This window comes from Mesoplodon densirostris, chromosome 3, assembly GCF_025265405.1.
Source record: "Mesoplodon densirostris isolate mMesDen1 chromosome 3, mMesDen1 primary haplotype, whole genome shotgun sequence".
Taxonomy (NCBI): domain Eukaryota; kingdom Metazoa; phylum Chordata; class Mammalia; order Artiodactyla; family Ziphiidae; genus Mesoplodon; species Mesoplodon densirostris.
Genome location: NC_082663.1, coordinates 44,230,203 through 44,241,645, shown reverse-complemented (window position 1 = coordinate 44,241,645; position 11,443 = coordinate 44,230,203). Strand labels below are relative to the sequence as shown.

Sequence of the window (11,443 nt, the reverse complement as noted above, 5' to 3'; positions counted from 1 at the left end):
CAAGAAAAAAGAAAGCGACAATCAAACTACAGGGTAAATAAATTGCTCTAAGAGTATGGCTCACGGTTAAAGCAAACTGGTATGTGAAATGGTTTTGATCAATTTTCACTTGACCCTGGCATTTTTAATAATTATAATAATTCTCCCTTGAAACACAGAGGTGACAAAATTGGAAAAACAGTAAAGATATTCAGACTATGTTAACTGGCCCATTCAGAGAACAATATTTGTATAATGTAAACCTTGTATATTGATTTCCAATTTTAGAATCAACCTGTAGATATAACAAGGGAGACTTTTTGTTATTGAATAGAATGCAAATATTAACTTTGGAAATGTAAATGCATAGTTTACAGATGTTGTAATATAAAAACAGAAATAGAAGGAAGGAAAAGGGTGCCTTTATCATCATCTCACAAAGTGTACTTCTAACTATATTAAAGTTACCATTTTTTTCTTCTTTTGCTTTCTTTTTATTTTATATACTATGTAAGATGATCACTGCAGTAATCATTTCACAATACAGTGTAAGCCAAACCATTATGCTCATTATGCACCTTCAACTTATACAGTGATGTATAACAATTGTATCTCAATAAAACTGGAAAAACATAATAAAGTTACCAAGGAAGTAAGAGCGAGGTGAGTGATCTTTATCACACACAAAGTCAATAGAAGTCTAAACTTGGTGAGACAAAAACAAAAGATATGACGGCAACCATTGTAAATGATTAAAGGTATTTGTGGGATGTGGAATAGCAATTTAGAAAGGGAGAGGCAGCAGAATATTGCTTTCTATTATTAATCTTTCTATAGAATTTTATTTTCCAGTCATATGTGTATCCGTTACTTTGATATTTTTTAAAGAAATTATTCAAGTCTATACCTAGAAATGAGGAAAGTAACTGAACACTGGGACATTTACAGTTGGTTTATAATGGTGGTAGGCTCATGTATGATTTTCTTTCTCTTTTTACATTTGTTTCAGTAATGCTATTATGGTAAATTTGACAAATCAAGCAAATTCAAAAAACGTTTTAAGGCAATCAGGCTATGACCAAGAAGCTCTTTGATGAAAAAAAAAAAAAAAAGAAAGAAATGACTTATAAATGCTCTTTGTAAACAAAACAAACTGGAAATTAGCCTTTCCCAGAAGTGAGATTAACAGTACAAGTTAAATATTTCCCCCCCTTTTTTTCTTTTTTCCAGCTTGTGGGATCTTAGTTCCCCTGACCAGGGATCAAACCCAGGCCCCTGGCAGTGAAAGCACAGAGTCCTAACCACTGGACCACAAGGGAATTCCTGTCCCATGTTTTTTAAAATAGAACCTCCCTTTTTGAGTTGTCTGTTCTTTATGCATTGGTCTAATAGAATTCCTAAATATCCACATATAAATAACTATACACTGATAATCCACAGTAGTCACAGTAATACTTTTCCTTGTCTACTGTTTAACCTTTTTATATAAGCAACTAATTCTTTTGTGATCAAATCTGTTTGTTGTTTCCATCATGATTTCTGTCCTTTGAGCTTAATGTCAACTCTCATTCCCAATTCAAAGGTTTAATATTTAACTGTATTTTTCTGTAGTTGTGATTTTTTATGTAATTCACATAGGGCTGATTTTTAATATGGCATGGGGTAGGCATCTAACTAGTTATCCCAACAGAATCTGCTGAATACGCCACTCCTCTTTTCATATGTGATGCCTCATTTATTAACCAAATTCCTATAACTAGATATATATGTTAGGGAAATGTTGCTTTGGATATTTTAAGCGATAAAAACATACATTTGAAACTGACTATTTTTGTCCCCCTAAATATTTACGTCTCACTTGTTTTATGTCCTAATGTTTTGGTTCACTCATTTAATGATTTATTAAGAATTTCTTACATTCTAGACATAGTAAGTTTAAAATATAAAATGGTAAATGAAAAAAAGAGTTCTTTCCCTCAATATTAAAATATCAAAAAATTGTAACAGTGAACAGCAATGTATTTTATTGATATAGTTTGAGTTCAAAGAATGACATTCATTATTACATCTGTGTATTAATGTATATTATATTCAATTTATATGACTTTCTGTTCACTTCATTGGTTTCACAAGACTCAATAAAATTTCAAAAGACAGGAGTTGAGAACTACGACCTGTAACAAGAAAAATTAAAAGTGCTGTTGGAAAACTTAGGGGGAAAAGAGTTTCATCCTTTATTTTCAAGGGATGTCTATATAGTATAACTACAAACAGTTGTATCATTGAGTACAGAGCTCACATTGCAAACATTTAACTATGTTCATCACATATCTGATGATATAAAATCAAAATTACTTTTAAAAGCTTATCTTTCTATGTATCATGAAAATCATGTCATTATATTTCAGTGACTAACTACTGTTTAAAGGCTCCTTTTAAGTAAAAATAGAACCCAATGATTTGTAACCAAAAGTGTATCCTTTGTCCTGTTTGTTATAGGATCAATAAACACTATACTAAGACATAGCATTTAGACATAAAATATGTCTAAAATCCCTGAAGAATACAATAAAAATAAGCAAGACATTTAGAATGCTTTAATCTTTCCAGTTAACACCATTTGTATCAGTAACTGCAACATTCTAACTTTTAGCATTTCACATAACTAGTCAGTAAGGATTTTTTTTAAGGGTGGGAGTAAGAACAGAGGACAGGAGAAACAAGAGTGTCAGGTTGCATACTTCTATTAAAAAAATCAAAAATCAAAACTATTTTCTTCTCTGCATCAAAACTGTACCACAAACTTGAAGGTTGTTTTAGCTTTAATCCCATGACTCATCATCTACTGGATTACAAACTTGTGAAGAAGAAAACCCTGCTGTGTTCAAAGAGCTCCTGCCCTGGTAATTCTTTAAAAAAAAAAAAAAAAAGAAACAAACATTTAATTTTATGTAGCTTTAAAGTTACATATATACACTACCAAACGTAAGGTAGATAGCTAGTGGGAAGCAGCCGCATAGCACAGGGAGATCAGATTGGTGCTTTGTGACTGCCTGGAGGGGTGGGATAGGGAGGGATGGAGGGAGGGAGATGCAAGAGGGAAGGGATATGGGAACAGATGTATATGTATAACTGATTCATTTTGTTATAAAGCAGAAACTAACACACCATTGTGAAGCAATTATATTCCAATGAAGTTGTAAAAAATAAATAAATAAATAAAGTTACATTGCCTAGACTGAGAGCAGAGACTCAAGCTTTCCACCATGCCTTCCCCCAAATATATAAAAAATTTCATTCCAACTGAATCCAATCCATTTGAAAAAAGGTACGTATAAACCTGTAAAGTCTAAATGCACAGAAGACTTCAAGAAAACTTTAAGCCAATAGTTTTTTGGCAAGTGGAAAAACAAAGCTCTTCAATGAATAAGCATAAATATTTAATGATTAGTATGCTCATTGTTTCTGTATAAAAATGATGTTGTCTATAAACTGACAACAGAAAAGATATGCAACCACATCTCTATTATTTTCTTACTTAATAATGTGGTCAGAATTAAAAAAATAAAGAATTCCTACAAAAATCTCAGAAGAAAAAAAAAAAATCTCAGAAGATCCCAAATTAGAATTTAAAATGCCAGCAGAATTGGGAAAGGAAGGTGTCTGAGCATAAATCTCAAACTCCTCACCTTTAAGACCAAAACTATATAATATGTATATAAAATTTTTAGCGAACTATTAAAGTATTCTTCCAGGTATGAAAATAATGGAATAGGTAAATTATTGAATGTTATAGTTACTTCACAACAGCACAACATTTACAAAGAATAACTAAAAGCCAAGTTCTAAATTTTTCCCTTCAACTAACCTTTCTAGTATCAACTGATACAAACATATTTCCTCTTGTACTACCACTGAAGCCAGGAACATACACACTAAAGGCAATTTCTTCCAACCATGCAGGAACATCCTGTTGAGCCTTTAAAAGAAAAAATTAATAACTTCATATACAACATGCATAAAGTCTCAAAGATTGGCACAGTTTACTTTTCCTTAAAATACATATACATAAAATGTCCGCTTTCAATGACAAGGTAAGAACACTATCCATTCAGTTTTAAAAATTAAAAACTGGGGCTTCCCTGGTGGCGCAGTGGTTGAGAATCTGCCTGCCAATGCAGGGGACACAGGTTCGAGCCCTGGTCTGGGAGATCCCACGTGCCACGGAGCAACTAGGCCTGTGAGCCACAATTACTGAGCCTGCATGTCTGGAGCCTGCGCTCCATAACAAGAGAGTCCGCGATAGTTAGAGGCCCGCGCACCACGATGAAGAGTGGCCCCCACTTGCCGCAACTAGAGAAAGCCCTCGCACAGAAACGAAGACCCAACACGGCCCTAAATAAATAAATAAATAAAATTGTAAAAAAAATTAAAAACTTACTCCTGACAGTACTTTCACTAGAGGCTGTGCTAAATGGCTATCTGATTCAGGATCAAAAAAGGAAATAGCTCTGCCAGTATTTCCACAACGACCAGTACGCCCAATTCGATGAACATATTCATCAATGGTAGAAGGGAGATCAAAATTGATAACATGCTGAACATTTTCAATATCCAGCCCTCGGGCAGCTACTGAAGTAGCAACAAGAGTTAGGCACTTTCCACAGCGGAAATCTCCAAGGGCTTGTTCTCTCTCTCTCTGTTCTCGATCACTTGAAAGAAGATAAAAGTACGTATTAGGACAGCTCTTAAGAAAATTATTTAAAAGAACCATTGAAGTTTGACACATAAATTTCTTTTTAATAACAGTAAAAAGTAGCAACATTTAACATTAATGTCTACTTCTTACATACCAAGTATTATACTAATTCCTTTCAAGTCATAATTTAATTTGATTCTCATAATAATACTTTGAGGTTAGGACAATTAACCCCATTTGCAGATGAGGTAAGGTGACAGCTAATAGAGCCAAAATACAAACTCAAATATGACAAATACCAAATCTTACCTATTAATAATCTCTTTCTAGTCTTGACAAAACATATACAACTACTTGATCAGAATGCCACCTCAAAAATCACCGCTTTTTAAAAAGCATAATCTCTGATTTCTATATATTCACTGATTAATCAGAAAGATTAGATTCAGCTGAAGAAATACCTAGATCTAAGTATCAGAGAGCCTTTTAAATGAGATGTCTTGAGAAGTTACCAATCCTCATAATAAGAAGTCTAAGACACACCTTTAACTCGCCCATGCCCACCACTTGGTCCTTATAAAAACTTAAAATGAAGATGAAGAATAACAGTTTAGATCTTGAGATCTTAATTCTTGGATTTTATACTAGTTAAATATACTGACATTTCTTAACAAATGACAAACAGAAGTTACCTCCTTACTACGAAATCATATTAATCTACTCACCCATGAATACTTGTTGTTGGTATTTTTTCTTGACAAAGAAAAGTGGCAATAAAATCTGCTTTTTTCTTGGTTTCAACAAAGACCATAGTTCTTTCATCTCCTACGAGACAATGAAACAACGATTAACATTCAAACTACAAAATTAGGAAAAGAAAAAAAAAGGGTAGGGTGAGTAGGAAACTGTCTCATCCATCGCTGTATTCCTAGCACCTAGACTCAGGCCTAATAGGTAATAGTAACTCAAATATTTCCTGAATGGATGAATGTCAAAGATAGAGAGACAAGGACTTTTTCCTACTTTAGGACTAAAAAAAAAAAAAATCAGCTTGCCCTTTGCCTTCCTAAGCCAACCAAGAAGTAGAGACTTAGGGAAAGATAAATGGTATCTACCTGCCAACTCTTAACAGTTCCACAAATTTGTCTCAGGCCCTTCATTTCCCTCTCTATAAATAAACGCCTTTGTTCTTTACTTCCCAAGATCATAGAATCTTTTATTCTACCTTGACTACCACAGGTATTCATAATAATGGCATCCAACCCAGGGCTGACAAACTCTACAATATTCCATGTTCCAACATTATCTCTTAATTCAAACCCCTTGATCCCCAAAGTATCTTATATATACAGAAAATTATCCCAGGGCCTTAATGCATTAAAGAATATTTACTTGTTATTTTATAAGTATTTAATTGGTTGAAATTCAAGCATGAGCCAGAGACATTTCCACACAAGGAACTCTTCTATAAAATGTTAGAGAGGAAAGATATTTATAGCCTTAATGAAAGTAAGAAGGTATTACATTTCATAATCCCACTCCCCCATCTTCCTATGAGCTGGCTTCATTTATTCAACAAATATTTAGTGCCTAGTAGATGCCAGTAACTATTTTAGGTGTTGAAAACACAGCAATAAAACAAAGCCCCTGCACTCCCTGTGGGGAGGCAAATAACAAAGATTATGCATTAAATCTAAAAAGGAAAAAAAATCAGCAGAATAAAGGGCCCAAGTGGACTGATGTACCCTCTCTAATTAGATGACATCTGAGTAGAGATATTACTAAAATAAGTGAACTATTCAGATACCCGAGGAAACAGTATTACAAGCCAGAGGGTAAGAACAAATATAAAGGATCAGATTCCAAGGTATACGTGTTCTTGGTGTGCTCAAAGAAAAAAAAAAACAAACAGAAAAGAGGTCCCCATGTGGTTTTTATGTTCTAGGCAGAGGGAATATCAAGAACAAAGGTAATGAGGCAGAACCATTTCTGCTATGTGTGGGGAATAGTAACGAGCAAAGTGTGCCTGGAATAGGGTGAGCCAGGGAGAGCAGTAGGATTTGAAGACAGAGGGGTAATGGAGGCCATATCATGAAGGGCCTTGAAAACCATTGAAAGATCTTTACTTTGAGAAGGGAAGCCACTGGGTTTGGAGAAGAGAAGTGGAAAGATACGATCTTTGTTTTAACTGAGCAGCTGATGGGTTCTGATATACTTCGATGCTAGATAGAAACAAGAGGATTTTGCTAACAGATCAGATGTGCACACTGGAGAAGGAATTCAAGGATGCCTCAGATTTTGTGTCTGAGCAACTGGAAGAATGGAACAAACACTAAGTGAGACAGGAGGACTGCAAGAAAGGAAGGTTTATGGGTGATATTTAATTCCCAATAAATCACAGATATCTATTAGGCAACCAGGTAGGAAATGAATAGAGCGACTGATTCTTACAGTAATAAATTAGTTATATCCTTGAGACATAGTCATTTTATTTATTAGAGAGTAATGATTTTATGTTTTATCAAAAATTACCTTTCAATCCAACAAGATGCTCAATGCCAAAACTGATAAATTTGATAGTCAGTTACCTAATACTACTGTGCAGCTTCAAGCCTCGATTTCATCTTTTCTTGGTTCCCAGTGTGAATCCCAAATGGTAATAAAAATTTAACTCCCCTGACACTTCTCTAGTATTTTTCCTCTACTGATTTGGTATTTTTTCTCCTTCAGACAATAAGCTATACCCCTTTGATGGCAGCAATAATGCAAATTTAGTTTTATAAGCAGACCATCTGGTGATCTTTGTAAATGGATTAATGAATTATAGTTACGTATTTTGTTGCGTGAAAAATAATAGACAATTCATCTTGTTAGCCTTTTTTGCCTATTAGTCCATTGTGAACTAAAATCAATTAAGAATATAAAAGAATTCTAGCTTTGGTAGTTAGATTGCAATTTTTTGTATTTCTGTGTTTACCCTTTACCTGTGGCTGAAGTGGTAGAAATGAAGCTATAAGCTCTTTATGTACCTATAATTCAGAAAGGGCTTTACCCACCACTATGTATAATCATTATGTTAATACTCTATGGAGAGTATTAACAAATTATAAAGTCTCTTAAAGGAGCTCAATTCTGATTGGTTTACAGAGATAAACTAGAGAATTTATAGAGATAAATATTCCTAAAATTCCTGGAAAATAAAGAAATTGACTCATAATACTTTAACTATATTAAACTTTAAAAAAAAATTCTTCCTATAGGAGCTAAAGCAGAAATATTTTAAGATTCCAAGTTCCCATAATTAAGTGAAATCTTTGGTAAACAAGACTAACTTACTTGGTTTTAAAAATACAAATGTACTTTCTCGAATTTATCAGTGTTAAGTAGAAAACAAACATGTATCTTATTTTACTTGGGTTCTTTTTTTTTCTTTAGAAGATGTTGGGGGTAGGAGTTTATTAATTAATTAATTAATTTTTGCTGTGTTGGGTCTTCGTTTCTGTGCGAGGGCTTTCTCTAGTTGTGGCAAGCGGGGGCCACTCTTCATCGCGGTGCACAGGCCTCTCACTATGGCGGCCTCTCTTGTTGCGGAGCACAGGCTCCAGACGCGCAGGCTCAGTAGTTGTGGCTCACGGGCCTAGTTGCTCCGCAGCATGTGGGATCTTCCCAGACCAGGGCTCGAACCTGTGTCCCCTGCATTCGCAGGCAGATTCTCAACCACTGCGCCACCAGGGAAGCCCCACTGGGCTTAATGTATAGAGATTTGCCAGTCAAAATAACTAATATTCTCCATAATGTTTAAGTGTATGAAAATGTAAATCTGTGTTCAACTAAACTGACTATTCAACACTATCTACCGTTTTGTATACTGTCATCTGGAAGATAATTTCCAAGATCTTCGGCTTTAGATAACTTAAAATAGTAGACTATATTGAGTTAATTAACTCAGCAGTCACTGAATATAGGATAGAATTCTCAAACATTAATTACTAAACATAAGTTTATGTCCTTTTGCTTGTTATTTTTCATACACTATAGAGAGGCAATATCTTTGAGTCATATTAATGAACCTACTCAATTTTGCTACTTTAAGTGTAAAAGAATATGTGTGGTGTAGAAAGATATATGTGTGGTATAGAAAGTTCATGAGCTCTGGTAGTCAGCTACAATGTTTGTGTATGACATCTCTCAACTGTCCATCCCTGCCTCTAGTTTACTCTCTGAAATAGAAGTTACTACGGTTAAAATAATTAACATAAGTGGTTGAGACTACACTTGGAGTAACAGTGACCAAGAAATAGAAACCATTTGTGTGTTTGTTTTTCAAGAAAAGAGCAAAGATGATCACTGATGAGCACACCCTTCAGGGTTGTCTGTGCCTTTTACTGTCTTTATTTTTTTATACCTCTATTGCAACTGAGAGCAATGCAAATGATTCTTACCAAGAAAAATACAAATGAAAATTTTCCCTCAAATGTAATTGATTATTGCTTTGTGGATACTGACCACTTTTGCATCTATTTGTAAATCCATCTTAGCCTTCCTGATATCCTACACATAAATGTGTTCTTTGGGGACTTCCCTGGTGGTCCAGTGGTAAAGAATCCACTTTCCAATGCAGGGCACGTGGGTTCGATCCCTGGTCGGGGAACTAAGAGCCCATATGCCGTGGGGCAACTAAGCCTGTGCACCACAACTACCGAGTCCATATGCCTCAATGAGAGAGCCCACGTGCCGCAAACTACAGAGCCCATGTGCTCTGGAGCTCACATGCCACAACTAGAGAAGAGAAGACCCGCATGCTAAAGAGAAGCTCACGTGCCACAACGAAAGATCCCGCATGCCTCAACTAAGACCCAACACAGCCAAAAAAATAAAAATAAACAAACATAAATGTGTTCTTTGAATTCTCCTTAGAATTGGCTGTAACATTTTACTGGCTCCCTTTGTAATTAATGAGCTCAATAAAATCTTGGACACCTGTTCATTTAAAATTATGAAAAAGGCAGATGGTATACTACTATGAAATAATGAAACCTACACATTTTAAAGGCAGAAGAGGAAAGCTAGCAGATTTAAGTTAACGATTAGAAAAAGAGAAATTATATGAACAAAAATATGTAAAATACTAGGATATATGGCATGACATTTCCATGCAAAGTAAAAAAAAAAAAGACGAGAATAATAAACTCTAAACTACTAAACATTTAACAGTTTAAATAATACAGAAGTATACCAATAGTGCTTATACACTGATCTCAGCATTTTGAAACACTCTCTTCAGTAGAATTATTTTCTAAATAAATTCCACAAATTCATATATTAAAGTCTTAAGGTAATTATACTAGAAATGTGCTCTAACTTCAGCAAAACCATATATTGCTTATCTCCTGCTACACTGGAACTTCAATTTATACTGGGCAAGTTACCTGACATCTCTGTATTTCAGTGTCCTCATCCTTAAAATGGGGGATAACAAAACCCACCTCAGAAGGTGGTTTTGAGAATTAAATGAGTTAACACATGTAAAACAATCAGAACAGTATGTGGCCTATAGCAGTTATTATTTTTATTTTGCATGCCAGAGTATATGTTGTGATACATATCATGAAGCAAACTAATAACATTTCTCAAACTCAAGATGAGTATTTGGTTTTTAAAAGTTTTTTTTTTATATAAAACTCAGGAGAAAACTGAAGACTAGAAACCTTTAAAGAGTGCTTTCTAAAACAACATTCTTTTTTCTTATTGTTGGAAATGAGACAGCTTCCTGCTTTTTCATTCCCCAGTCCCAACACTGACATTCAAAATGAAATAGATTTATTAAAATGGAGGATGAGGAGAATGGACACATGTAAGTACATTTAGCCTGTGAGGTAACAAAAGGGTATTAAAAGGCCATATTAGAAAATTTTATTTCAAGGCACAAACTAAAGCTATCTCAATCAAAGAAATACAACTTTCTATTGAAAAAAAAATTTTTTTGAGGGGAAAGGGATAGATTTCTCATCAACATTGTGAAGGAACAGAACTAGATCGTTAAAGTCCCTTCTATCTCCAAAATTCTTTGAACTATGAATACAGGAAGCCTTAGAGAGCAGAAACTGGGAAGTAGAAATACAACAAAGATTTCACTTTTAGTGGAGTAAACAGAGCTTGATGTAAAGATACGTTACTCATCCTTTCTATTTTCTAAAACAAGAAAATATGTATTTCTGCTGGAATAGTTTTTTGTCAAACACTGTTCAAACAAAGTCTCAAATTCTTCCCATTTTTAACATTTATGGAGGAGAAAGGATTATACTGCTAAATCATTTATCCAAAAAATCGAATCATTAGAAAAAGAGCTTTAGAGAAAGAGGAAACAGTGAAAACTTATTTATTTAACTTATGCCAAATAATGCTTAAAGTCATTTCTAAAAGTCATTTTTGTAAAAATCAAAATCATAACAAAAGATAATTATATCAATGTAAGGTACCTATGTTTCGTAGAATTTCGACAAGTTTTTCTCTTTTTGAGTACTGGCCAACTTGGAGAATGGTCTGCTGAACATCTCTACATGCTCCACCCACTTGTCCAACAGCAACAAACAAATAATTCGACTTTAAAAACTCCCCAGCCAACCTTGAAAGACAAGAGAGTATTCCTTAACTTATCTTCTTCCATTAATACTCATAATATTCACTGAATTCCTGCAAGTGTTACTTCAATATTAATAAGCCAGATTATAACAGCTATAATAAGAGAAGGTGGACACTTACATC

At 34.2% G+C, this 11,443-nt stretch overlaps 1 protein-coding gene across 3 annotated transcripts in view; it reads right to left on the bottom strand.

The window, feature by feature from the left end:
• Positions 1-2,801: 2,801 nt before the first annotated feature.
• Positions 2,802-11,443, bottom strand: part of DDX4 (DEAD-box helicase 4) — a 68,466-nt gene continuing 59,824 nt past the window's right edge. For all 3 annotated transcript variants that reach the window (XM_060092898.1, XM_060092900.1, XM_060092899.1), the window contains 5 exons: positions 11,158-11,303; positions 5,404-5,503; positions 4,421-4,691; positions 3,848-3,958; positions 2,802-2,879 (listed from right to left, as the gene is read on the bottom strand). In XM_060092898.1, the coding sequence (XP_059948881.1) occupies positions 2,802-2,879; positions 3,848-3,958; positions 4,421-4,691; positions 5,404-5,503; positions 11,158-11,303 (706 nt within the window). The remainder of the gene's footprint in view (positions 2,880-3,847; positions 3,959-4,420; positions 4,692-5,403; positions 5,504-11,157; positions 11,304-11,443) is intronic.